The following is a 27,819-nucleotide window of genomic DNA, read 5'->3' as shown; positions in this document are numbered from 1 at the left end:
AAAAAAGGGGTCGGTTCTTCTTAAGAAGTCTTCCTTTTCATGGTCACGCTCACAAGTCCGCTGCTTGCAACATACGGGCCACGTCTGGGGCACTTATCGGAAAAATGAATACCGGAATAACGCTAGCTGCCGTTGTGCTCCTTGTCCCGATGTCTTCATGTTTGCTATTAGATGGTAAAGTATTCATATTACTACACTCTTTTCTCTCTGTGAGCTATCATCTCTTGCAGGTCCAATATGTTGGTGTAGGTTATTCTGAGTGTCAAATGACTTGCCATAAAAAAAAAAAATCCACTTTTTTTTTTTTTTTTTAATCAGCAGGTCAAATGTATGAGTTGATGTCATTTAGACAAATGTTTAATTATAATAATCGCTTATTTTTAAATAAACAGCGACTCAGGAAGCTGAAAAATAACTCGGGGGTATGCTTTATTATTATTATTATTATTATTATTATTATTATTATTAATTAAATCTCTGGTGTAATAACCTTATTTATTGATTGATTGAATTATTTTTTATTTTATTATCTTCTTCTCATTGCTGCTGGACATGTAAATTTCACAGAGGGAGCCATCCCAAAGGGATCAGTAAAGTCAAGTCTAAGTCTAAGTCTTTGGTGAACATGTGTGTTGAATTATAAGAGGTTGCTGTAAATGCATTGTAGGCTATACAACAACAAAAAAGTCTAATCTTAATCATCCTATTGTGCTAATTTCTTAGAACAGCAATAATACAGTATTCCTGGGTCAGTTTTCCCCGAGGCATTTAATTATTTAAGTGTCATAATGGTTTGAGGAGAAAAAGTCACTCATTCTGCATAAAAAAATGCATTTCTTAAAGTAAATGAAATGGAATAATTACATTGTCCTGACCAAACAGCACCTTTCAAACTGAAAAACAGTTTTTAATCATTTCTTTTGAACTTTATAATAGGTCAATTGAAACCGTAACATAGACCTCCAGCATTTGGACATTTATGGTGTTTTGTTGAAAAATCTTCACGAAGTAAATGCATGCCTGTTTTTTTCACTTTCCCATGCAGACTCTCCATTCACGTTGTACAACAAAGCTTTGAGCATGTGTCTACTGAAAAGGTCATCCCGCTGCCTAGACGTGCGTTGGACGAGCGGCAACCGCATCTTTGTCACCTCCACCAAAAAGTGCCTGGGCTCGCAGGGCAAAAGCGTCGGCAGCGAGGTCAGCGTGTACGATTGCGACGATAAGAGCGACCTGCAGAAGTGGGAATGCGTGAACGGGACACTGCTGGCACTAAAAGGCCAAAAACCAGAGTTGTATATTGAACTCAAGTCGGATGGAGGTATTTCGCTTTCTAGGACGACGGGACCTGGCAACAGCTTCACGATTACGGGAACGGCCAACGGCGCCTGCTCGAGAACTCACAGAGGTACAATACGCACGAAGGTCGATTACTGTTGAAAAAAAAATAATACAAATTCTGTTGGTCTTATTTTTGTGTTTTGTTTTTAAATAGATTTTTAAAAATATTTTCAACTTCAGTATTTCAAAGTTTAATATTATATATTTTTTTAATGTGTTCAAGACTTTATTCTGACATTATTATTGCTCTTTTCATCTTTTTAATTACATTTGTATTTGACCACTTTAAAAAAATATATTTCGAAATATTTTTGTCTAAAAAAATGTTTATGCTGCTTTAAATTTTTTATTTGACTGCCTTTAAAGTTAGAATTTTTTTTAAAATTCTTATTGTTTTTATCTTTTTGTTAAATATATTATTTATTTTACGACTTCAGCCATTTTAAACAAAAAATCTCAAACAATTTTCTCAACAAAAAAAAAAAAAACTGACAACAATGCTGGCTATAGGGGCTGGACTCGTGCCTAAAATCCTGATTCACGAATGGTGTTGACATCAGAGAACAAATTTTGACTTGAATTGTAACTTACCCTGCCGTCATGTGCTATGGGAAAAATGGACCTTGCCACTTGAGAATTCCTAACTGAGTTCTGTTCATGTGCTTTTGTTGTTGTAGCAAATAAATAAATAAATAAATACACATGGAAGCTGATGTACTCTTTACTCATAAAACTGAACAGTTAAGGCAAATAATGAGTGGCAAAGGACAGGACATTGAATTGTGTATGCTACCTAATTGTGTATATTCTAAAACAACCTGCTAGCGGACGATAACACCCTCATAAGCGCTAATATGTCTTGTCATTCACGAATCGTTCGGCGTGCTCCGCCATGTTGAAACTTGAATAGTTCTCTCAGCTCGGAAACTCAAAATAAATTCCCAGGGGCGTTCACGTGCAATTTTCTACTCAAGATGTGATATTTATCATAATTTCAATACTACATGAATGCAGCATTAGTATGATCTATTTCACTGGTTCTGAACCTCGAGTACCCCTTTCCAGACTGTTTTCCCATGTCTCCCCAGCCAACACAGCTGACGATCGTTATCAGTCTTCATGCAGAACTTGCTAATTAGCTAACTGTTTGAAACTCCTGTGTTGCTTGTGGGAGACATGGAAAACCGTCTGGATACTCAGGAACCGCGATTCAGAGCTATGATCTAGTTCCCGGAAAAGACATTTTACCTAAACAGTAAATGGAGAAGACGTATGATAATTGTTTCATAAAGCCTGATATTCAATTATTTGAAAATGTATCATAAACAGTAGACACATTGCTGCAGCATTATTCTAACTTCAAAATAGTTCGGTGTAGTTCTTTTCAAAATGGCTTACCTTAAGTAGAATCTCGCATTGCACTGTAGCCAACGGTAGAATCTGGGTGGGTTACTTGGGATACATCTTGAATGCTGGATGGGTTAGCCTGCATGCTATGCTACTTGGTACAGTAGCTAGTTGCGGAGACCAGATATAACATGTATTAGCTATAGAGCAAGCTGTGTGTTTTGCTCCTATAGGTTCATTTCAATAATTGAATTCTTCAGCAATTTTGAAAAGTTATGCAGCTCCAGTACAGTACAAGCCACGGCACAATGTTACTTTACAATCAGGGCCTCAACTTAGAGATCATCACGGAACTCCTCACTCAGAGTGAAGGCAATATACTTGTTTGCTTCATTTTTCGAAATGATCCCGTAGCATTTCATAATGTCTTGAGCAGCTTGGAAAATTGTTGTACTGTAAGTGTTTTGACTTACAACAAAGAAGAAAAGAAAAATTCTCGGGATCAACAGGCACATTTGTTCTTGCTTTAATGTCAAATCACTGGGGAAGATTTGCAGAGTGCCATGAGATCGTTCAGAGCTTCTTTTTTTTTAACTCATTCACTCTCAGCCATTTTCACTGGAGGAACCCACTTCGCTCCTGGCTGTTTTACTGGATTTGGACTGATGTTGCAAGGCCCACAGAATATTGTGTTCTATTGCTAAAAAAAAAAAACAAAAAACAAAAAACAAAAAAACAAAAAAAAAAACATGGAACATATCAAAAGAAAGATTAGAGTCTCTTCTTTCATCAGGAAAGCAATTAGCATTAGAATCTAGCTAAGTTTAAACATTATTCACAAATCTGTTTACTGTGGGGAAAACTTGTTTCAACAGGGCTCTAGTTGATCTCTTATACTCTGCTGCCACCTGCTGGCCGTTTCTGTTTCTGATGATTTGTATTGACTCTATACACATTCTCTTTTAAAAAGTTCCAATTGATGTTCCGACATGGTTAAATGTGGAAGTCAAACCAAAAATGTTCTTTACAATATGTTGTATGTGCCCCCCTAGTCTAAATATGTGTTCTTCAAGAAACTAAAATTGAATATATGTATGTTGTGTCTGTTCTTCGGTTGCAAATAAATGATGAAATTGCACTTTAAAAAAAAAGTTCCATAATATTGTGATCTGAAAATTAACAAGTTACTATTATCCTACTTATACTGTACGTTCAACAATATAACATGTTTAGTGAGACATTTGTGAATTAAATGCACGATCCACAATGTAGGAAATGTCAATTATTACAAGCATTTTGTGAGTAAAGTTTTGAATGTAAAGTTCCTAATGAATTTTGGCAATCTCTTCTTCCCATTGTAGTACTGTACTCCATTGATGGGAATGCGTATGGAAAGCCATGCATGTTCCCCTTCCAGTATAAAGATCGGTGGTTTGGAGACTGTACACCATATGACTCCTCCATTAAGCGCCCCTGGTGTGCCATCGGGACCAAATATGAACATGAGCAGTGGGGATACTGCCCGACAACATGTGAGTTTAATGTACAGTACACTTTGGGTGTTTTTCTTCCCCAGAACAAAGTATACAGCAGTGCTATGAGATACGAGTGATACGAGATCCACCTTAGGAGTTTGTCAAGATATGCTTTGACTTGCGTGCACAAACTTGAGAAACAAACGCTAACATTTTGGTGGCAGTGAAGTTAGTGAACTCAGCTCAGCTCATCTCCCCTCAAAATTTCAGCACTTACCAAATACCAGTTTAAGTTAACTATCAAAGTAATCATCAAACTTAGAGAGTTTTTAAAACTGCCCAAAAATCAGCCCCTCAAACTTAATGCTAACATACAATGGAAAACACCATTGACATTCAATTAACATCACTGTGGCAGTTTTAAAACCCTTAAGCAATGGATGTAGACAGACAAAATCATATAAAAGAAAAAAAAACATAATATTGCAACTTACTGAATCACTGAGAATACTGACAATGTGAATACAGGCAAACAAAGAAGAGCCACTCATTTTATTATATTATACTGCCCCCTAGTGGCCAAGGAACACGAGAAGGTGCATGAGAATAAACTAAAATGAAGCATTAAATCATGATGGTCAAATATTTTACATTCATTTACATTCATTCATTCATTACTTACATTTAATTAATCATGTCATGATTGTTTTGTTTTTGTAAAGCTTATTAAAACACGCTAGTAGATTTTTTTTTTCCTAGAACAGAGTGCTGTAATGCCACTTAATTTCTATTCATTTCATTGGCAAAGGATGATTTGAGATATGAGTGTTTTTAGTTAGAGGAGTGTGGTCACAGAATGAATAATCTATTGTTTTGTGTCAATGCCCAGCTACAGAATACTGGAAGAAGAATACCGAAACAGGAGCGTACTACCAGCTCAACGCTCAGGCGGTTCTTAGTTGGGCAGAGGCTGACGAGAGCTGTAAACAACAGGGAGCCACCCTGGTCAGCGTCACCAATCGCGCCGAGCAAGCCTTTATCTCAGGTGAGACCCTGCCCAACCTTCTGGAACTTTGCTGTTCTTCAACTGTAGCAGCAAAACTACAGTAGAGCCCACGAATGTAATAGAACCTACAAAGTGTGACTTCCAGGTTGTTCTGATTCTATAGTTATACAATAACATACCAAGTTGGTATAATTAAATAAACCAAAAATATTTGTATACTTGTATACTTGTGAAATGGTATATTTAATAATTATAGTGAACCTATTGAATACTCATTTATTAAATGTATATAATTCAAAATAATCGTGAATGCCATCTTTTAAATTCCATTTTAATTTAATTTAATAGAATTAATGATAGAGTAATTAAAAGATGTTTTATTTACTTAACATGGAGGCTTCTTTGTGCCAAAGGCAACTTAAGAATTAATTTGTGAAATATTTTGTAAAATTATAATTATTATATTACATGTATTAAATACAATACACAGACACACTTAAACAGCTATTATGACACATTTTAATTGAATGTGTTGGAATTTAATTCATTGGTATAAAGAGATTTATTTTTATTAATTCATAGATTTTGTAATTTTATTGATGTTTTATTCATTTATGAACATTTTATTTATTTAATAGTGTTTTATTAATGTAACTTATTAAATAAAAGCTGCAATGCTACATGCAACACATCAATGCAAACTGTCACCATTATAAAATGTAGAACTTGGCAACATTTTGAGCATTTTATCAAGTATAAAATAAATTAACTACGATATAATAACACCAAATACAACTCGTAGTCAAACCACTCATCATCACAGGTAGATGCAACTGACATCATTAATATCTATCTGTCAAAAATAAAGCCACAGGAAAAACAAAACAAAACAAAACAAAAACTACTTTTTGTTAGATGCCAGACGATTGTACAGCTTGATTATGATAAATTGTAACATCGGCAAATGATAAGGTTTCAATTTTTATTAATACAACATCTTTCCTGCAGGTCAGGTCAGTGTGAGATTCTGACCTATATAACAATTTTAAGTTCTCATCATAGGTGAAAAGTATTTAAAAGTGCCATATAAAGCTACCAAGTCATACTTCACACCCATGACGACCAAGACGAATATAACAATCTATACAGTTATGCAGAAATGCACTATTTGTCCTGGGCACCCTCCAGCGTCATCATGGAAGGCAATCTAGTCTTACTTACGCTATTATCTCCCTATTAGTTTTACGTAATTGTTCCTGAGAAGTTCTTATGATTGTTGGTGACCTTGTGATTAAGCAAGAAAAATGAGGAACAACTGGCGGGAGGAAAAAGCGGAAGATTCTTTACCCTGTTCTTTTTTGTGTGTACCTGCCCCCTTCTGTTGTCATCATACAGGACTATTAGGAAATGTGAAAAATAAGCTTTGGATCGGGCTGGTGCTGAACCCCGACCATGGTTGGCAGTGGACAGATAACAAGCCCATGCGATTCCTGAGATGGGCTAGTGGTACGTTTTCCTTCCGGAAATAAGGCTTTTATTTTTTATGTCAACATTCTGCTCCAGTAAAAAGAAGGATGTTGCTCTTGTTTTAGGATTCCCGCTTCCTTATCCGGGTCACAACTGCGCACTTCTGGACTCGGCTGGGCAGCACAGGTGGGAAACTTTTCCCTGCTCAAAGAAGATCGGCTATATCTGCTACAAAGCCGGAGCGCCGCCTGTTCCTCCACAGGGTACGCCATAACTTTTCACTCCTAGTACAAACAGTGGCCACAGTGGGTATTTATTTACTCGTGTAAATTGAGAAAGGCATCTATTTAAAGCAATATATATCTAAAGGCAAAGCAATATGTAAACCATGACTGAAATATTATCAAACATTACTGGTACAGTGGTACCTTCACTTATGAATTTAATGAGTTACACAAACCATTTGTATCTCCAAATATATTTCTCTATTGCAATGAATGAAAATTTCAGTCCCCTTTCCACCGTATGTCTGTAAGTATGTTTGTCTGTCTACATGTGTTGCCGCACTGTCTGTGATGAATATCCATTGTTCCAAATCAGATAACAGTACAACATTGATGCTAGTTTGTTGTGAATCAATCTATGGCTTTTTACCAAATTGTACATTGTGTGTTGGCATTAAAGCCTCTCAAAGCAGGAGAATGGATCGCTACTGCCACGTGGGGCCAAAAAATTGAAACTGCACACTACCTCTTTCAAGTATGCAATGTGTGCATGATGTGTGCAGTAGGGGTGTCACGATAAGGGCAATATCGTGATATCATGATATTAAAACTGCCACAATATCGTCGTCATGTTCACAGTATTTAAAAAGAACACATCTGTTAAAAAGTCAGGTTGATTTCCATTTGTGCAGTTCTAGCACCCTCTAGTGGCTAGTTTATTAGTGCAATGTAATTTTCATTAGGGATGTTTTGGCCTTCTATGTTTAAAATCTATGCTAATTGTCAGATGAAGGGGAACCTAATTTGCTTGTGAAGCGATCAATGTGTGCTTGCATTAAGCAAGTAAGTGCCTCAATATTGTTATTAGAGATTGTAGGTGGTTTATATGCATTGATGTTATGTACAAAAGCACAATATTGTGCTTTTTTTTTTTAGTATGAGCTCTTTTTTACAATATTGTGACCTTTTTTTAAATATCGCCAACGCCCCCCACAATATCGTGATAATTATCGTATCGTGACCTTCATATCATGATAATATCGTATCGTGATGTTTGGATATCGTTACATCCCTAGTGTGCAGACAGAGGGTGGGAAAGTCGAACCCGAATCCGGTCTAAAAACTATTAGCCAGAGGCTTGCAGGAGTATCCACTGTAAACAGCTAAGGTGTTAAACTGCTAATTAGAAGATGTTTGAGTCATAAATGGTCAAATGGTCTGGCTATTGTAAAGATATTTTTGGGCAAATTTTTGGGCAGCTATGAGCTAACGGACCTGACCAAGTTAGAGTTATTTTCTTGATCTAAAACAGTTTTGCGGAGACGGTTAGGACGGATTAATGGCATTCATTTCAAAGGGGAACACTAATTTCGTGTATGAGTAAACTGAGTTGCAAGACACATTCAACTCATAAGTCCTGGGTACTGTATTTCCTGTTAGGTTGTCATTGAGCAATATTTCTATTTCTTTCCTTATCTTCAGTTGAGCAAGGATTCTGTTCAAGCCCCTGGATTCCGTACAACGGCCACTGCTTCCATCTCATTCGGACCCCCAAAACATGGTCTGATGCGCAGAAGGACTGTCGCAAGGAGGAGGGGGAGCTTGTCAGCATGCGCAACATTGAGGACCACAGCTTTGTTGTCTCTCAACTGGGATATGGTGAGCGAACACAAAACTTGGTGGCAGTCAAACTAGAGATCAAAAACTGTAGTGGTCTGTTTTAGAAGTTTGAAAATGTAAAAAAATAGGAACGTATACCATTTTGTAATGCTCTATTGAAAATTATTCTGAAATATTACTACAGGGTCCTTGGAGTTATGTTCTGGATTTGGATCCCAAAAACGCAGACACAAATAAGATTTTAACTCTTTACTCGCATAACATCGAGAGGCGTAGAACAAACTTGACTAGATGAGAATCAACAAGAATGTATCAAGAATCACGAGACGCTAAGCTAACTTGGGTGGTGGAGTTGCACAGAGGAACAGATGTAATAATCCGACAAAAACACACACTTCTCAGACAGGCTTATATAGACAGCTAATCGATCTGATTGGTTGTGGCTAGACATGTGGGTAACAAGACTGACATGGAATTATCTGATTGGCTGTTGACCAGATAAGGAGATTAAAAATTCTTGACATCACATAGCTCCTGACATCACATAGCGTCTTACCAGTTGAAACTATATGCTGGTTACATCAGTTTAAAACAGTCACTTGACCACACGGTCATGACCCAAACATAAACCTTGCATGACCCAAACATAACCCTGGCATGACCCAGTCATAACAGTACCATGACCCAAACATAACCCTGTCATGCCCTTGCATGACCCAAACATAACACTGTCATGCCCTTGCATTACCCAAACTTAACCCTACCATGACCCAGTCATGACCCTTGGTTTACATTGGGAGACATTTTGAGGTTACATACTAGCGTTCATTTAGTGCCGTATTCGCTATTCTTCATTTGAAACTTGTAAACAAATGACCAACTGCAATGGTATTGAAATAATGTTTCTATCGACATTTTTTATTTTTTTTTTGCTACATGAAGTTATTAAGAAGCATTGTGTTAATTGCACTTAGCATTATCACAGTCAACTGAACTGGGCTTCAACTCAACAGATGTGCAGATGTTTTTGACATATCGACCTCGGTGACCATTTTGCTTTATAAACCAAAAACAATTACAAAACAATAATGTGTAGCAGTATTCCTCAACCAGGGATACATGTGCAGTAACAGGTACGCAAGCATATTGCAATAGATTTAATAAAATGGTATTGTGCAATACAACTCGTTTCCTGGGCAGATAATAACTTGTGGCACAGACACACCAAAATCACAAGACAACACAATGACTGATTAAAAGAAAGTAACTACAAAGTGTTGTTTAAATGGGACTCAAAGGATTTCCATTTGTTTTGTGGTAAATGTTGAGTTAACAAAGGCAGGTTTATTATTTATTTAGATTGTTTTGTTTTATTTTATTTTTTTAAGATTTACATTACTTATTTATTTCCAAAGCAACATATATTTTTTTTTAGAGAAATAAATATAAAATGATCAGTTGTGTTACATTCTACACTTGGGAGAGTGAGGGGTACAAGACAAAAAAGTTTTGGAAACACTGGCACTGATATGCTAACTAAATGCTACATTTTAAAATATTAAATACATTTATATACACAAGCGTAATGACCAATTACCTAAGATTCACCCACTCTAATGCACAGTTCGTTTGATTGCTCTCATAGGCACATTTAAAACAAGCTACGATGAATGAAAATATTCAAACGTCCCCTATCTGTAAAGTTTGGTAATCACAAAATTAGAATTAGCTTACTGTATTGCATTAAATTCACTTATGAGCAGTCAATTATTAAACTTTTAAGTGAATTTTAAAATATAGGCATATTTTATTTGTTTCTCTAAATGTAAATGTTCAAACTTCTATTGTCCAACGTGCATGCTATCTAATGTATTGTATTCGCTAATATCAAATTACGAGCTACGATGCTAGTGCTGTTCGTTTGTGCCGTTGTTGTTCATTTTTAAAAACTTCAACATGAGGACAAGCGGTTCAGAGACTGACTTGAATTAATGATTTAATGTTCCAAAAAACGTGTTGGAAATAAAAAGGTCGCACTCACTCACTGTGTGCAGCCTCCACCGACGAGCTGTGGATCGGCCTAAACGACAGGAGGATCGAGGGCTTTTTCGAGTGGAGTGACATGGCCGATGTCTCTTTTACCACCTGGGAGTATGGAGAGCCAACCCCCTTTACGGACGACGAGGACTGCGTTCTAATTCGGGGCGAGGCAAGGAGCAAAATGTTGCTTTGTTTGTTTGTTTGTTTGTTTGTTTGTTTGTTTGTTTGTTTTTGGTTCTGAACACATTATTTAAAAGGCAACATTATTTGTGCCCCACAGAATGGCAACTGGGCAGATCGCTCCTGTGATGAGAAACACGGCTTCGTCTGCATGAAGCAGAGCAGTACGAACCACCAGCCAGATGAAGTTCATGTGGATATTGGCTGCAAAGCTGTGAGTGACATTTCAAGTAAAATCCATAGATGGCAAAACACAAAAACTGATCAGATCGGAATAGAAGCATGCATAGATAGATAGATAGATAGATATTGTTACATAGGTAACAATATTAGCTTGCTAACGATAGATAGATAGATAGATACCTGAAAAATATACTCACCTGAAAAATATACTCAAGTACTGAAACAATTTATTTTTACTTACATTAGCTCCCACCACTGATTTTACTGACCCAATATGATGACATTTTGGCTTGAATTAATGTGCTTTCCAGGGTTGGAAACGACATGGCTCCTACTGCTACTTTGTGGGGACGGAGACCAAAACATTTGACGAAGCCAAGAATGACTGCAAGGCAACAGAGTCTTACTTGGTTGATGTGTCAAACGGGTAGGAGTAATTTATATTTCATGACAGTTTTTATGTAAAATCAATTTGGTGGGCTACTAACCACTTGATTAGGAGACAGACAAAACAACAGTATTTTCTCTTAATTAAACCAATGTCCTCTACTGCACATTGATTTGACAAATTTGATTTGATATCTGTCAGAATGAAATACGCTAACAAACCGAAATGGGGTTATTATACTGTATATTTTCCTTCAGCGGTTTCTCAATATTAGTGAACCCATCTTAAAAGAACAGCACAACCTGGTAGAAATGATGTAATATTCTTCCTAGTGGAGGTCATGTGTGGCTGTTTGAAGAGGAGAACGCCATTGCAGTACCAGCAAATACTTACCGGTAGTTTTGGCTATAGAACAATGTCAGAACCAAGTAGAGTCATGCTGAGTCAAGTCGCTAGGTATGCAGTGGAAAAGCGGCATTCTTAAAAAGGGAAGTCAAGTCAAACATTTTCTTTATAAAAATAGGTTCTAAAATTGCACACATTTATAAATATAATTTTTGATTTGACTTCTGTTTTAATGACACAGTTATCCATTTTCTCCACAATTTAAAACAATTCTCAGGTATCCTAAAAAATGTATGTGACTTGCTTTTGACAAAATACCCAGAGGATCTCTCTCTACTGTGGGATCTTTCATAGGAACTTGAGATACGATCATACCTATTCATGACCTAATGTACACATTTTTTGAGATACAAGCCATGGATCAGCTGATTTTCTTTTGTTTATTTAATTGTTTATTGCTTTGAACTGTGAGTGCAAACTTGAGATGCAAGCGCGGCATGGTGGCAGGCTGAACTCACTTCAGAACAAACACCTATTTGGCAAATATCATTTGAAAATATTCTTTAAAAAGATAAAGAGGTACATGGTTTTATGTATCGATATTGGGATATGAAAAGGCGTATTGATACAATATCACTATCTCAATATTTTAAACCCAGCCCTAGCTGCAACACAGAAAGACCATATAACAATACTCACTGGCATATATTGTTTATTATCTGCAAAGAATGACTACCGGTAATATTACTGCTGTACTGAGAATGTGAGAGAGGAGCTGACCCTCCAGCACAGTATATCCGTATGCATGTCTTATGCTGCCCCCAAGGCATACACACCATAATGAGCAGAACAATAGAAGGATTTAAAAAAGTGTGACAAAAACTGTGACTTACTTTTAATTCCTTTTTTTTTTTCATTATTTTATGTTTTTCTAAAGTGTACTTTCATAGAGTGTTATTTTTGTCAATAAAAACACAAAGTCTTTCTTGTTTTGGGCGCTTTAGGGGGAACCTGGAACGGATTAATGTCATTACCATTCATTTTCATGGAGAAAGACGATTTGATCTATGATGATGAACTTTGTTTGTTTTTTTTTAATTATTTTTATTATTATTATTTTTATTTTATTTTTTTTATTTTTTTTTATTACAAAATTAAATGTAAAATCACTATTGGAATGAAAATAGATTTTCTTCTTCACCACAGCACCAATTTGTGGCTGTGATGGGCCACTGACCCACTCACAGCATGCATCCTTGAACTAGAACGTAAAGTACAGTACTGTATGAATTTAATTGTCTACAGGGTGGACAACGCCTTCTTGATCAGCTTAGTGGGGGCAAGGCCTGAGAAGTACTTTTGGCTGGGCCTTTCAAACCAAAAGAACACTGATGAGTTTGTGTGGACCAATGACAACGCGGTCAAGTTTACTCACTGGAATAATGAGATGCCTGGTATGTGTTTTCTTACAAGTTGAGGAGGTGTATAGATGGTGAAGCTATCAATCGTAGCATTCAGATTTGTCCGTTACATCGAAGTACATTCTTTCGTGACCTAAAAAATTTAGTAGAGAGAGAATAAATACTTTTTATTTCTCTTATCACTTAAGGTAGTAGACAAGGCTGCGTGGCCATGACAACTGGCATTTTCGCTGGCCTCTGGGATCTGCTGCCCTGCGACAATAAGGAGAAATACATCTGCAAGCATCTAGCCGAAGGGGCGGTCTTGACGCCGTCCCCGCCTACCGTCACCCCACCACAGTGTGCAGACGGCTGGATAAGAGCAGGAACGAGCAACATCTGTTCAAAGGTTTGTCTTGAAAATTGAGTTTGTGGGAATGAAATTGTGACACTGGTTGACTTCCGAGTTGTTCCCAGAGTAAATGACTGAAAAGTCTCACGATTAAAAATGGTGCAAAAGGCGACATGGTGACTGAGTGGCTAACATGTCAGCCTCACAGTTCTGAGGTTCTAGGTTCAAAACTCAGTGGTGGACCTCACTCGAATTTGCATGTTCTTCCCGTGATAATGTGGGTTTTCAGTTTAAAGAGGAGTGCTACTGTTTGGGTACTGATTAATACATAGGGCTGAAATGTATTTGCTCAAATTAATGTTGTTGTTATAGCTAGATAATGTATTCATTCATAGGGAACAGAACCCTAAACCATATTCCGGTCATGACTAGGGTCATGCAAGGGTTATGTTTACTGTCATGACTAGCGTCATGCAAGGGTTATGCTGACTGTCATGACTAGGGTCATGCAAGGGTTATGCTTACTGTCATGACTAGGGTCATGCAAGGGTTATGCTTACTGTCATGACTAGTGTCATGCAAGGGTTATGTTTACTGTAATGACTAGGGTCATGTAAGGGTTATGTTTAAACCTTGGGGTCCGCCAGGAGGCTTCCTTGAAGGGGGGGTACTGTCATTACTAGGGTCATGCAAGGGTTATGTTTACTGTCATGAATAGGGTCATGCAAGGGTTATGCTTACTGTCATGACTAGGGTCATGCAAGGGTTATGCTTGGGCAATGCAAGGGTTATGTTTGGGTCATGACCGTGCGGTGAAGTGTCTGTTTTTGAACTGATGTAACCAGCATCTCGTTTCAACTGTTAAGACACTATGTGATGTCAGAAGTTATGTGATGTCAAGAATCTTTAATCTCTTTATCTGGTCAGCCAATCAGATAATTACATGTCAGTCCTGTTACCCACATGTCTAGCCACAACCAATCAGATTGATTCGCTGTCTATATAAGCCTGTCTGAGAAGGGTGTGTTTTTGTCAGAGTATTACCTCTGTTCCTCTGTGCAACTCCATGGCCCAAGTTAGCTTATCGTCTCGTGATTCTCGATACATTCCCGTGGTTAACTCGTTTAGTCAAGTTTGTTCTACGCCTCTCGATGTTATGCGAATAAAGTAGTGATGTGCTTCTCGGGTCGAATCCCTGAAGCGTGTGCCGAGTAATGCAGGTGAGTGGTTCATGAACGGCCTGTCAATGCGTGTGTTGATGACGTACGTGGTGACGTTTGAAGCCCCACGAAGCAGGTGTACCACGTGACTGATTCAGGAAATGATTCGCTCGGTTTGAGTGTAGTTCGAAATAAAAGCGGCAAAGAAACGCCAAGGATTCCCCTTCACTTTTTGTGTTTTCGGGTCCCTTATTGCGCTACTTTTTTTGCTTTTGGCATTCGATTTGACGAGCCTCTTTTTGCGATGGAACCAGCAAGAAAGAGATTTTCCCTTGTTTAGGAGCACTTTGAGCAGATCTCACCTCAGAAGGTAATGCACTGCAATTACGGTACTATTTTAACAGATTCCAATAATAAAATAAAATAAAATGTGACAACACATAAAATTCACATTTTTCTGTTCACAGTTGAAAGTCCCCTTCAGTACTGGGAATCACAGAAATATACGCGTCCAATTCTATACAAACTTGCTATCTCATATCGATGCACCCCTGCTTCATCAGTACCATGTGAAAGAGTTTTTTTCCAAAGCAGGTGAAATTCTCTGCAAAAAAAAGAAACCGCCTGAGTCCAAAAACTTAGGAAAAAATAGTTTTTAAATAAAAATGAATAAGCACTTTATTTTACCTCCTTATTTCACATTTTCACTTGTTGCATAAGCACAAACATAGACAAAGTAACACAGAACAATTCATGTTAAAACACTCTTCAAATATATATTCTTTTGTATTTAGAGCATGATTTACACCCCACCATTTTATTGCATGCACCAAGCATGTTATACATTTTTCTGTCCACATGATGGCGTAGTCGAGGAAATGAAACATCTTGAAGCCCCTACGTGTGTGTGAAGCATTTCACTGCAGGGCTTCACTGCTTTACGGGGCTTCATTTTGCCATCACTAGAATAAAGAGTTAAAATCTTATTTGTGTGTCTGCGTGCTTGGGATCCAACCCCAGAACATAACAATTCCGGAGTGACTTCATAACCTCCATCAGTCAGGAAATTGTTTTTTTTTTCTCTGTCTCTCTCTGTTCAATTTTTTAAGAAAAAAAAATGTCTCGCCCTCCAGTTCTTCACAGGTCCTCGTTCGTTCGAGAAGACCTGGTTTGAGGCCAGAGATTTCTGTCGGGCCATTGGAGGAGATCTCCTCAGCATCCACAGTAGCTCTGAGCTGTTTGTGGGACGGTACGCACCATTTTGAGGGGGCGGGGAAACAAGGCAAACAGGACTGGAATGTAGAACGAATTATAGTATTCACATTTTTTTTTTTTTTAATGCAGCCATGGAAAGGCCTGGATTGGACTTCATATTGCTGACCCAAGTGCAGGTTATGTCTGGAGCGATGGATCCCCGGTAAGTGCACTGCAATTGACACAAGCCACAAATATTGTAAAGAGGCTTAATTAACTAATTAATCTATTATGTAAGTAACCTCATGATCTATTCATTTTTAGTGCATTATTTGTTGGCTTATCTATTTCCAGTCATTCATTACAACATATTTCAAACAAGCCAGAAAAGTGTGATTTCTCCCTTCATCCCCATTCATTCCTTTATTTATGTATATTAATGTCCAATTTACAACATTGTATGAGCTCAGTGGCCTAGTAGTAGAGTGTCTTCCCTGAGATTGGAGGTTGTGGCTTCAATCTCCGGACGGGACATACCAAAGACTGTAAAAATGAGACCCATTTGCTTCCCTATGATTCAGCATTAAGGGTTTGAATTGGGAAGTTAGACCACCAAAAAAGATTCGTGAGCGCAGCCTCGGCTGCTGCTCTCTGCTCCCTCAAGGGATGGGTCAATTGTTGAGTATGAATTTCACCCCACTTAGGTGGGTGTGACAATCAGAGATGGGAAAACCAGGTCAAGAAAGTTAAAAACCTGCCACAGTTTGGCTTTAGCCACAGGTGCTTCTCGTAATGACCTTGTTTACGTGATATATCGTTACACTATTGTTTATTTTTGCTTTATTTATTTATTTATTTTTGTTCGCCCACAGGTAAACTTCCTGCATTGGCAGGAGGGCGAGCCAAACAATTTTCAAAATTCTGAATCTTGCGGCGAGTTCCGCATATATCGAGCCGACGACACAGGCTCATGGAACGACGTCCACTGTGAGAGCTACAACGACTGGATTTGTGAGATCCGCGCGGGTAATGAACGTGCTAGAATGATGACTTTGTCTTAAAACCAGTGGGTGTACAGTTGCCTTATTCCGCTACAAATGAGTCATTTCTTGTGTGTCTTTGTTGTACAGGACTGACTCCAAGGCCACCTCCAAACGACACTGCTGTCGGTAATGTGACACTCCGCAGCCATCAAAATACACGTTATGGTTGGGCCGTGTCGTTAATGTTTATGACCTCCTTCCCTTCAGCAGACTTTAACACGACCTCCGACGGTTGGCTTGAGTGGAAAGGGAGTCAGTACTTTGTCAACGGAGTCTCAATGGCTATGGAAGATGCTCGCCGTTACTGCAAGCAACACCACGGTGACTTGGTGACGATAAACAGTGAAGCTGAAAACATCTTCATATGGAAACAGGTGCCGACGCTTACTGTGGCTCGGTGGGTACGAAAACCTGCAGCTTTAAAGCTGATTATTTAGTTTTTTGTCAATGCAGGTTTCCAGAAGCTATGGAACCTACTACATTGGTTTATCAGTGGACTTCGATGGTTCCTTTTGGTGAGTAGGAATGACTGAGCCCTGACCTGAATATATGACTTAATGGCCGATAGCCCATTCACGCCTGTGCAAGCTGTTGAAGTCACAGGGCGGCCATCTTGCTCCTCCCACCTCACAAGCAGACTACTGTACGGTATACGTACATGTGAGACATATACAGCTCGTAGGCAGTTAGTATAACGCCAGAGGCGGGGTGGGTGGTTTGTGGTGGTCACTGTTTTTTAACAAGTTAAAAAAACAAAAAAAAAGTTTGACAAGTGGAGGGTATGTGCTGCTTTATAGACCCCCTTTTTCTTTTATCGCCCCGTTCGCCCCAAACACAATGTCGCTCTGTGATTCGTCCGAACCACCAGTGGTTCAGATTGGTGGTAATCAACAGGCTCGATACAAGATGTATTGTCGGGAGTTTGTGAAATTTATTTAATGATATTATTATTTAATAATAAATAAATGGATTTAATATCGGCCTTATGAGTTTTCAAAAACTGCAATTCAGGGTGTACCCCACCTACTGCCTGAAGACGGCTGGGATAGGTTCCAGCACCCCCATGACCCTTGTAAGCGGTCAAGAAAATGGATGGATGGATGGATGGATGGAGTCTTCAAAAACGGCTGATGCTGATGTTTGGCAAAATGCTCAATATCGGGACGGATAATTGGCCCGGCCGATAATCGATCTATCCCTAATTGGTGACCATCTTCTTAGGGGAAATTGTGCATGCAACACTGTCAGACTTACAGTCCATTCTTCCTACTTCCTTTGGGGCACAAATTGTCATCCACATCACAACAACGAATGATGCCAAAATGTTGTGAGGTGTGAGTCCCATTGTAATACATTTTGATCAACACGACATAATCAGTTGATAATGTCGGAATCAAGAAAATTATACATAATCATTTGGATGAATGTGAGAATGATATAAAAATTTAATTACTAGTGTTGAGAAATACAATTCTGATCTGAGAAATGTATGAAAGCAACCGAGAAATCAAGAAAACTGTAAAAGCACTGTAGCATAACTCTCCTTTTTTTTTGTCACTCAAGGTGGATGGATGGTACTTCAGTGGGGTACCAAAGATGGGACGAGGACCAACCTAATACAAATACCTATGATGAGAACTGTGTTGCTATGTCCTACTTTATGGGTGAGTACACATTAGATTAAGACATCAGAAGTATTCAGCATGACAGCAGTAACAATACCACCTTAACCTGCTTATACTGTATGAAGTTGGAGACAGGATAGACAACAAAAGGGGCAACGAAAACTAGGAACAAAATATACCAATAACAGCTGCTAATATGTAATTTGAAAAGGGACAGACATCTGCTGCTCCATCTTAAGAAAACAGCAGTGGTTGTTTGAAAGTGCTCTATAAAATATAGAGTTGTGTGATGGGAGTCAATGTCCTAACTGCATGATTTGCCACAGAGGAGGCGGGACTTCCGGGTTTCACACATCAGCACTGTTTCCAGTTGCTGTTTGTGACGTGTGGGCCGTGTCCCAGTTGCGCGTTCACGTCGACAGGAGTGAGTGTGTCTGTCTGAGTTCTTCGAAGCATTTCAACTAGCTCTCTAGCAAAACTAAAGGAACACTTACTCGAGCTGGACGGAAATGGGGACGACAAGAACACTTTGTGAGTTCAAGGTGAAAATAGCCAAATTCGAGGAAAAGGCTACGCTCCCTGTTCATTTTGTTCACAAGTAAGCCCTATACCTACATAGTAACTTCTGCAGAGTAAATTTAACTCTATTTAGAGTGGGACCAAATAGATTCAGGTTTAGAGCAACATTTACACTTGGAAGAGAGTAAAATAAAGAACTGGGGGAAAAAAAATAAAAGTCGCTCAAGGGTGGTGGAACAAACTCGTAATGTTCACCTTGGGAAAATGCCACACTACTACCTGAGCTATGCCATGCCTACTGTTTGGTTATATTCAAGAGGAGACCAAACACATTGCCTGTATCCAGATTCACAAGGCTGGGTCCTCCGAAGGCCGAATTTGTCGACTGCATGACGTCACTCGCAGTGTGACTCGACAGCATGCACAGACTTACATATCCTCCTCACTACCAGGAAAAAATATATTGTCCAATCATGTTTATTTTGATATTCCCCAATCTTTGTGAAGTAACTGGAATACTGCAAAAGAAATTTTTGAAAAAAAAAAAGTTTTTATTTTTAAGCTATGATGTGTTTACTACAGAGGACATTTTTTAAAACTTAAATACTAGGTTCAAATACAGTTAAAATAATTCAAACATCAGGGAGTAGATTAACTGTCTCAAGCCCTTGAGTGACTTTTATTTATTCATTTTCAAATCTTTATTTTACTCTCTTCCAAGTGTAAATATTACTCTAAAACTGAGTTTATTTGGTCCCACTATAGTCAAATTTACTCTACAGTATTTACTGTGTATGTCTTGAATACGTTTATTTTTCAAAAAAGAAGGATTCTGTGAATGCACATAGGAAGCTGGTGTGGTTCAGTACCTCCACCAAGGTTAAAGACCACCGTGTCAGACATTCTCCATGCAAACCACTCTTCACCTCATCTCGTCATCATCTGCGTTCACAGGCTTGTGGCGCGGCTTCAACTGCGGGGAAGAGCATCAGTCTATTTGCAAACGCGGGACAACGGCGCCTGTCAACACCACCGCGGCCCCCACGGTTGCACCCAAAGGCGGCTGTCCACTCAAGTGGATGCAATTTGACTCCAGGGTAAGGATATTGCCCGTCTTCGATGTGGCAGAACTTCTTAAACTTAGAGGCTTGTACTGGACTATTTGGACTTCCACTAGTACTAATTGATGGGATTTTTTTTTTTTTAGTAAAGGTCTAAATGTACTCCTTTTTTTAACATCGCCAGTGCTACAGCATCAACAGTAATCGCAAGACCACCTGGGAAGAGGCAAGGAAACAGTGCTACTCCATGGGTGGGAATTTAGCCTCTATACCCACGAGGCGTGTGCAAGGTGCGCTGTGTTTATATTACATACATTGTAAAGAAAGTGCCATAGTTCATCCTTGGTCAATAAAGGTCTGTCTTTGAAAACCTGCAGCATATTTGGTCACCAAAATGGCTGAAGTGGCAGCAGACCTATGGATCGGCCTGAACAGTTTAAAGCAAGATGCATTTTTTTGGAGCGACGGGAAACCGAGGCAATACACCAACTGGGGCTACTCTGTAAGTGCAAATTTTGTGTATGAATGGAATATACTGTAATGGGTTTTTGCTGCTTTGTATCTAAATATTTCAATTGTTTTTAGGTTCATCGGCGTCGTCCAGGGACTTTTTACCAAAGATGGAACGAGGTACACTTTCAAGAATTAGACAATTTGAATGTTTGCATTATAAAATCGTTGTAATTTCTTATAATTCGTGATCAGCCAGTCAGAGCATCCGCTGTTGATGACTCTACAGTACCTACAACTAATATTTTGTCTCTATCCACTAGGAAAGTTGTGTTATCATGACCAACAACCCCACTAATGGAATTGGCAAATGGTTGATTAAGTCCTGCAATGACACCAATGGATTCATATGTACCAGAAGTCTTGGTATGTACACAATGTCTGAAACAAGCCGTTTACAAACAAAGTTTTAAGCCATGCGCCATCTTTAGCAACTAAAAAGGAGTTAGCACACACCCTTAAAATTAAATCAATGCAAATCATGTTTAAAATATGGGCGAAACAGTATACTTGAAGAATTTCTGGTTCGTAACATTTAGAGTTCTCATGCGGAACGTATTAGGGAAGGGACAGGAAGTGTAACATCTCTATGATCTAGCCACGTCAATTGAGTAAGCAAATACATTGCAGCTCAGCCTCTCTGGCTAACAGGTGTTATGACTTGTGACTAGAGGTCCAAAGGTTAATCAATTAGTTGATAATCAATATTTATTTTGAAAAATTCTTGGAATTTCAACTTGTCAACAGTAAATGTTTTCTCAATTTCTGTAATCCATTTGATTCCAAATAAAGCATTTGCAAATATCTACTTTTACTTTGGAAAACAACTACTCGGTGCATTTTCTGCACTGTCAACTGGAAATGTACTATTGTTCTTTTCTTTCCACAATTAGGTTATTAGTAGTAGTAGTAGTAGTAGTAGTGGTAGTATTTTTATTTATATATATATATATATATATATATTTTTAGTTTTTATTCTTGCCCTTTTATGGGGCTTAAATTATGGGATGTTGCTAATAATTGTGTATTTGTGAAGCCCTTGAACTTGACCTGTTTTTTTTTTTATATATATATATATATATATATATATATATAGGGATGGAAATGAAAACTTTTTTTAATCTTCTAACATTTTTCTCTAAAAAGATTTTTTTTTTTTTTACAGAACAGCATGTTTTTTTTGTTTTTCTCAAAAATAGGCAACTTTTCAATTCTTACATTTAAGGTGAGATGTGGTATTTAAACTTTATTGACATTGGGAGAATGAGGTTGTGCTTGGAAAACAAGTACATATCACCCCTGTTAACACATTCACTGCCAGCCCAGCAAAAATGCATTATTTTACGTCTTTTTCCGTCAATGGCAGTCAATGAGTTAAGATGAGATGTAACCAAAATTGACGGATTTTGAAGCAAAATTTGCCTTAAAAAAAGAAAAAGGGAAAAAAGGATGCTGCAATATAATCACAAAATATATTGGCACATTGTGTTTAAAACATTCACTGCCAGCCCAGCAAAAATGCATTATTTGACGTCTTTTTCCGTCAATGGCAGTCAATGAGTTAAGGGTCCCTGGATCAAACCTCATCCACATGAATTGTTTTTGAAGTACCTTCCTTGTCCTCAACAGACCCACTTCTCCCACCCCAAAGCGAACCGGCCGTTCCCAACATCTTTGTATCCCTGGGAAACGACAGCATCATGGCCGTGCCTGTCAACATGACGTGGGACGACGCCAAGAAACACTGCGATGGCACCAAAGCCAACCTGGCCAGCCTGAGAAACGAGTGGACGCTGGCCTACGTGGAGCTGTTGGCCTTGAATCTCAACTCCCCTTTGTGGATCGGACTGAACAAAGAGAAGGTGCGTCGCCGCCAAAACGTCGTGGTGGTGAAAACGTATTCTGTCTTGGTAAATAACGTACATCTGGCTTTCAGACCGGCGGTTATTTCCGATACATCGACGGCTGGCACATGAACCTCGCCAGCTGGGCTGAAGGGGAGCCCAGCCAGGACCGGCCTTGCGCATACTTGGACGTGGATGGAAAATTTAAAACGGCCTCCTGCGATCGCACCATGTACGGCGTTTGCATGCAGTCGACAGGTGCGAGCAGATTATACACATGCGCGCACGCGCACACGGTTTTTCTCTCCAATTTTTGAGACAAAGGTTGAACCGTCACCATGCATCGCTAACGAACAAACGAATGATTAAAATAACCAATGAACGGCTAACTAAAAAAACAAACATAAACAAAACAAATCATAGTAAACTAATTACCTAACCACCCAATAAACAAATAATGAATGAAAGAGCAAGCAAATGAAGTAAACGAGGTGACTAACCAACTAATGACATCATGAATAACGAAACGTATCATGAATTAAAGAGTCAATTTTTTCAAAAAATTGTAATCAGAGATGCAAGTAAACTTTTCTAGATTCATTTTTTTTTGCTGTTGAGAGGTAAGAGATCTGAATAAATTGGGTTATGAACTCAGTCACATAACAAATTAAACTCACGCAAGTCAAGGTACCACTGTACTTGCAAACTCTTCGCTTGTGTGGTTTAACCACTGACCTGTATATATGACTGGATAGCCGATAGCCCATACATGCCAGTGCAAGCCGTTGCTGTCACAGGGCGGCCATCTTGGTCCTCCCACCTCGCCAGCAGACGACTATATAAACTATACGCTATACGTACATACAGACGAGACATATACAGCTTGGGAGCAGTTAGTATGAGGCCGGGGGCGGTGGGGGGTTAAGGGGGATGGGTTGTGGCGGGGTGCTCACTACTTTAGTTGTTATTTTGTTTTGAATGTTGTTCTCTTTTAAATTTAGTTAGTTTTAATTTGTTTTTGGGGTGTGTTTTTTTTCCCAGTTTTTATTACTTTTAGTTATTTAATAAATGCTTCGTTTTAGTTTAGTTTTAGTTAGTATCAGTATTAGTTTTATTTTTATTTTTTAAATGTGTATTACTTGTGCGCAATATTTAAAAAAAAAAAACAGCATGGGAGCGAAGTCATGTGGTTTTTTATTGGCTGCTGCTAGATGACATCACTTCCATGTGACTCACTTTCAACTGTCCTTATACAGGCTAATATCAAAATAAATAAAATTAAAATCATCCTCAAAGGCTCATGCATTAAATTAATTATCAAAGACTAAAACAAAGGACATTTTGCTATAATTATAGTTTTAGTTTTGTAAACATAAAATGTAGTTTCATTTAGATTTCGTTTTTATTTTATTTCGTTAACAAAATGGGGTATATGCCACAGAAGAGGCGGGACTTCCTATTTCCGTGTTTTTGCACATCAGCTTATAATGAGCAATATAATAGGTTACATTCACCGTCGCCAACTGTCTCTCGTAGATGTGCCGCCAACACAGTCAGCCAACTACCCGGGAGTTTGCCCCGATGACACCATAGCCGACTACAGCCAAACTTATACATGGCTGCCATATAAGAGTCACTGCTACATGTTTGTCACCGATGAAATCGAGTGGGCGGATGCGGCCACGAGCTGCGCCAGACACGGTAAGATGTGTTTTGTGTGTGCGCCTAGGACAGCGGTCACAATTTTATGCCGCAATGAAGTTGCTGAGTTATGAACTTCTTAAGACAAATAAATGCCTCCCTTTGTCGCTTACAGACGCTTACTCCTTTTGAACTGTGCTGCGTATGAACAATGACTGAAGTTTGTCTGTTTTTAACAAATACAAAATGGTAGGGTGCTGTTCCTTATTAAAATACTTTTTTCGTTTGTTTGTTTGAGGGGAGTCTGGATAAAATATATCATAACTACAAATTTGGCAAATGCGAGTGTTTTGAGTCACGAGGTGTCACGGTACAAATTAAATTCATCTCAAGACACCAATGTATATTATAAATTAGGAATGTAACGACAAGGGCAATATCATGATATTGTGATGTCAAAACTGCCACAATATCGTCGTTATGTTCACAATATTTAAAAGGAACACATCCGTTAAAAAAGTGAGGTTGATTTCCATTTGTGAATTCTAGCACCCTCTGGTGGCTATTTTATTAGTGTAATTTAATTTTCATTCGGGATGTTTTGGCCTTCTATGTTTAAAATCTATGCTAATTGTCAGATGAATGGTAAGGTAATATGCTTGTGAAACGAGTCAATATGTGGAGGAACTCAATGTGTGCGTGCATTAACAAGTAAGGGCCTCAATATGAAGTCTTATTAGAGATTGTAGGTGGTTTATATGTATTGCGGTTTTGTACAAAAACACAATATTGTACTTTTTTTGGTATGAGCTCTTTTTTTTTTTCAATGTTGTGACCTTTTTTAAATATCGCCACACCCCCACAATATCGTGATAATTATCATATTGTGGCATTCATATCATGATAATATCATATCATGATTTTTGGATATCGTTACATCCCTATTATGAATAAAAAAAGGTCAGATAATTTAGTAATAATTTGACATATTTTACTCACACGGTTCTTTAGACTCCATCCTCCCGTTTTATACATGGTGATCCTTGAGCACTAACGTTTTGCCACCCCATTCCCAAATTTGAATCCCATTTGCTCGAAGGACTAAAACACTAAATCACTTTCTGTTCTTAAGGTGGATTTTTGGCCAGCATCGAAGATCCTGACGAGCAAGCGTTCATTCAAAGCAATCTGGAAATTTTCCAGGACAGCCACAGCTCCTTCTGGATCGGGCTGTACAAAACGCACAAAGGTACACTTGGCACGCGTTTCTAAAAAGGGTCATTTCAATAAAGAAACGTTGAAGCGCCTCACCTAAATCCTCTGTTGGTTATCAGGCTCGTGGCAGTGGTTGGACAAAACAGTCTTGGACTACACCAACTGGGGTGTAGATGCTGCCGAGAGGGACTACGCGGAGATCCGAACCTCGGATGGGGAGTGGTCATCCGGCTTGAGGTGGAATGACCGAGCGTACATCTGCGAAACACCTAAAGGTAGCACCTGCTCGTGTCAAACGTGTTGAAAAGCAGCTTCAAGCTCCTGTAAGTGATATTTGTTTTCTTGTTGCCCGACAGTGATGCCCAGAGAAACGGAACCTGGCTATCGTAAGTTCATCCTCATTATTATTATTACTATTTTCACAAAAGGACATTCAGAACACGCCACACAACATAATGTCAGATTGAACAGGAAATCTGGTAGTTGAGTTTCAAGTAGTCATTTTGAGGGAATTCCAGAGCCCATACTTAGGAATCAGTGAAGATGATTTTTCTTTGTATGTGTTGTAATGTGGGCCAAGCATGGGGACCAAATTTGATGACCGATTCAAGGAATCGCCATGAAAGAGGTGGTGATCAAAAGAAAATACTTCCGCTTCACCAGTTTTACTGATCGACACAAAATTTGAAAACACAAAAAAAAAAGTCTCAAGAACCATTACCCAATAACAAATGTGCAAGTTGCCCTTTTTAGTTGGTGGCAGCTTTTTGGGGTGAAGTTCTAAGCTCCTACTTACCCCATTGTGAGGAGAATTTTGACCATCTGCGATCAAAATTAAGTGTGATTAATTTGCGTTAATACATTAGTATTAATTAATGCGATACTTTTTTATGATTAAATACTTAGTTAACATTTTAACTTTGACAGCACATATTAGAGGTGTCAAAATTAGTGCATTAATTTTGAGTTACTTTAAAGTTCCTTTAATGGCACTCGTTTTTTGACCGCCCCTTACTTGGAAAGTAACAATTCCACTCGCAACGCAGCAGACATCCAGTCAAAATTTAGCAGTAATACATTTATTAATAATGCATATATTTGTGGAGACTGGGGTCAAGTTATATTTTTGCAATTTTAAAAAATTTGCAGAATTTCACAAGTTACTTCATGTTAAAGATTAGATTGCTATTAATATGAAAAGAAAAATGCACTGAACCGTCACCAATAGCTTAAAAAATGCAATCATGCCATCTAGTGGCAGAAAAATGACCAACACAAATCAATATCACACTAGCACTTTTTTTTCAGTACATCTTTTCAATTTTAATGCAATTTTGTGAATTATGAACTTGCTGTATTAATGACTAAAAGATGTATCCATATTTCTATTAGTTTAATATTTTTTTTCTGTTTTTGTTAAGAGTATGAAAACTTAAAAAAAATGTTTTCTTGTTCATTAAGAACAGAAATAAAGTTGTGATTAATCGTGAGTTAACTATTGAAGTCATGCGATTAACTAAGATTAAAAAAATTTAATCGCCTGACACCCCTAATATATATACACATACATACACACATACACACATATATATATCCATCCATTTTCTTGACCGCTTATTCCTCACAAGGGTCGCGGGGGCTGCTGGCGCCTATCTCAGCTGGCTCTGGGCAGTAGGCGGGGGACACCCTGGACTGGTTGCCAACCAATCGCAGGGCACACAGAGACGAACAACCATCCACACTCACACGCACACCTAGGGACAATTCGGAGCGCCCAATTAACCTGCCATGCATGTCTTTGGAATGTGGGAGGAGACCGGAGTACCCGGAGAAGACCACATATATATATATATATATATATATATATATATATATATATATATATATATATATATATATATATATATATACACACATATATATATATAACCAAAACTCTTTTAAAAGCAATACAATAGTTAATAGTTTACAAACTTATGAAAATAACCCCATGTTGTGCGAACAATTTTTGTGCAGAGCCACACACAGATGACAATAGCGGCTCGCGCAGGCACACCAGCCTGATCGTGGTGCTGATCATCACCATCACGTCCGCACTGGCCGTCCTCGCCTTCTTCCTGTACAAGAAGTCGCCGCGCTCGCTGCCCACCTTCGACAACCCGCTCTACTTCGGCCGCGAGCGGACGCAGCCCGACGTGGTGGACACCAACAAACTGATAGAGAAGGCCGAGGAGGAGACGCCCGAGCCGATTATCACCCTGTGATCCGCGCTGGCCGGTAGGAACGTGCTCATCTCAGGCAAATGTATCACACTGGCACGTTCCATGTATTTGTGTTCTACTGTACATGGTTTGTATTCAGTTATTTAATAATAGTAAGCGTGAGTTTCAGCCATGTCTGACTGACCCTACGGAACTGAACTTTTTAGGCTCTGGGATGACTCGCTGCAATTGATTGGTATCTGTTTGTTGTTTTGTTATTCTGCAAATGAATGTATAAAATAGATTACACACTGTTCATTGCTTGTGCTCATCAATTGTGTATAAATGGCTTTAAATGACAATTAAAGGTGGCTTCAAATGTCTCTTGTCAGTCCTCTCTGTTCCTACAAAATTGGTCGAGAGCTGCCATGTATTCAT

The 27,819-nt window shown here is 38.5% G+C and overlaps 2 protein-coding genes across 5 annotated transcripts in view; one reads left to right on the top strand and one right to left on the bottom strand.

Moving 5' to 3' along the window:
• The window catches only part of LOC144019624 (MAM and LDL-receptor class A domain-containing protein 2), a 61,010-nt gene extending 50,381 nt beyond the window's left edge, over positions 1-10,629 (bottom strand). For all 3 annotated transcript variants that reach the window (XM_077522801.1, XM_077522810.1, XM_077522817.1), the window contains exon 1: positions 10,522-10,629. The gene's annotated coding sequence lies outside the window, so the exon portion shown is untranslated. The remainder of the gene's footprint in view (positions 1-10,521) is intronic.
• On the top strand, positions 49-27,764 carry mrc1b (mannose receptor, C type 1b). Of its 2 annotated transcripts, none has more exons than XM_077522840.1 (31): positions 49-174; positions 1,046-1,408; positions 4,050-4,220; positions 5,053-5,208; positions 6,565-6,675; positions 6,762-6,899; positions 8,343-8,519; positions 10,535-10,689; positions 10,801-10,914; positions 11,195-11,310; positions 12,922-13,070; positions 13,226-13,425; positions 15,662-15,777; positions 15,873-15,945; positions 16,595-16,748; positions 16,853-16,891; positions 16,976-17,139; positions 17,219-17,280; positions 18,329-18,429; positions 19,864-20,006; positions 20,155-20,260; positions 20,348-20,472; positions 20,556-20,600; positions 20,744-20,846; positions 22,110-22,342; positions 22,417-22,582; positions 23,861-24,025; positions 25,098-25,214; positions 25,300-25,455; positions 25,537-25,566; positions 27,197-27,764. In XM_077522840.1, the coding sequence occupies exons 1-31, from the start codon at positions 105-107 to the stop codon at positions 27,442-27,444; spliced, it is 4,266 nt and encodes a 1,421-aa protein (XP_077378966.1). In that variant the 5' UTR covers positions 49-104; the 3' UTR covers positions 27,445-27,764. The 2 variants fall into 2 exon arrangements, with proteins under 2 accessions (XP_077378966.1, XP_077378955.1); XM_077522829.1 differs by having other exon boundaries at positions 16,973-17,139.
• The last annotated feature ends 55 nt before the right edge of the window (positions 27,765-27,819 follow it).

Source organism: Festucalex cinctus, chromosome 1 (genome assembly GCF_051991245.1).
Source record: "Festucalex cinctus isolate MCC-2025b chromosome 1, RoL_Fcin_1.0, whole genome shotgun sequence".
Taxonomy (NCBI): domain Eukaryota; kingdom Metazoa; phylum Chordata; class Actinopteri; order Syngnathiformes; family Syngnathidae; genus Festucalex; species Festucalex cinctus.
Note: the sequence above shows the minus strand (reverse complement) of the source record. Positions and strands in the feature narration are given on the sequence as shown.

Excerpts from the sequence above, each read along its gene's own strand:
- mrc1b (XM_077522829.1), top strand. The coding sequence starts at position 105 with ATGAATACCGGAATAACGCTAGCTGCCGTTGTGCTCCTTGTCCCGATG. Across the intron at positions 10,690-10,800 it reads GCGTTCTAATTCGGGGCGAG|AATGGCAACTGGGCAGATCG; the intron begins GCAAGGAGCAAA and ends TGTGCCCCACAG. Across the intron at positions 13,426-15,661 it reads CGAGCAACATCTGTTCAAAG|TTCTTCACAGGTCCTCGTTC; the intron begins GTTTGTCTTGAA and ends CTCGCCCTCCAG.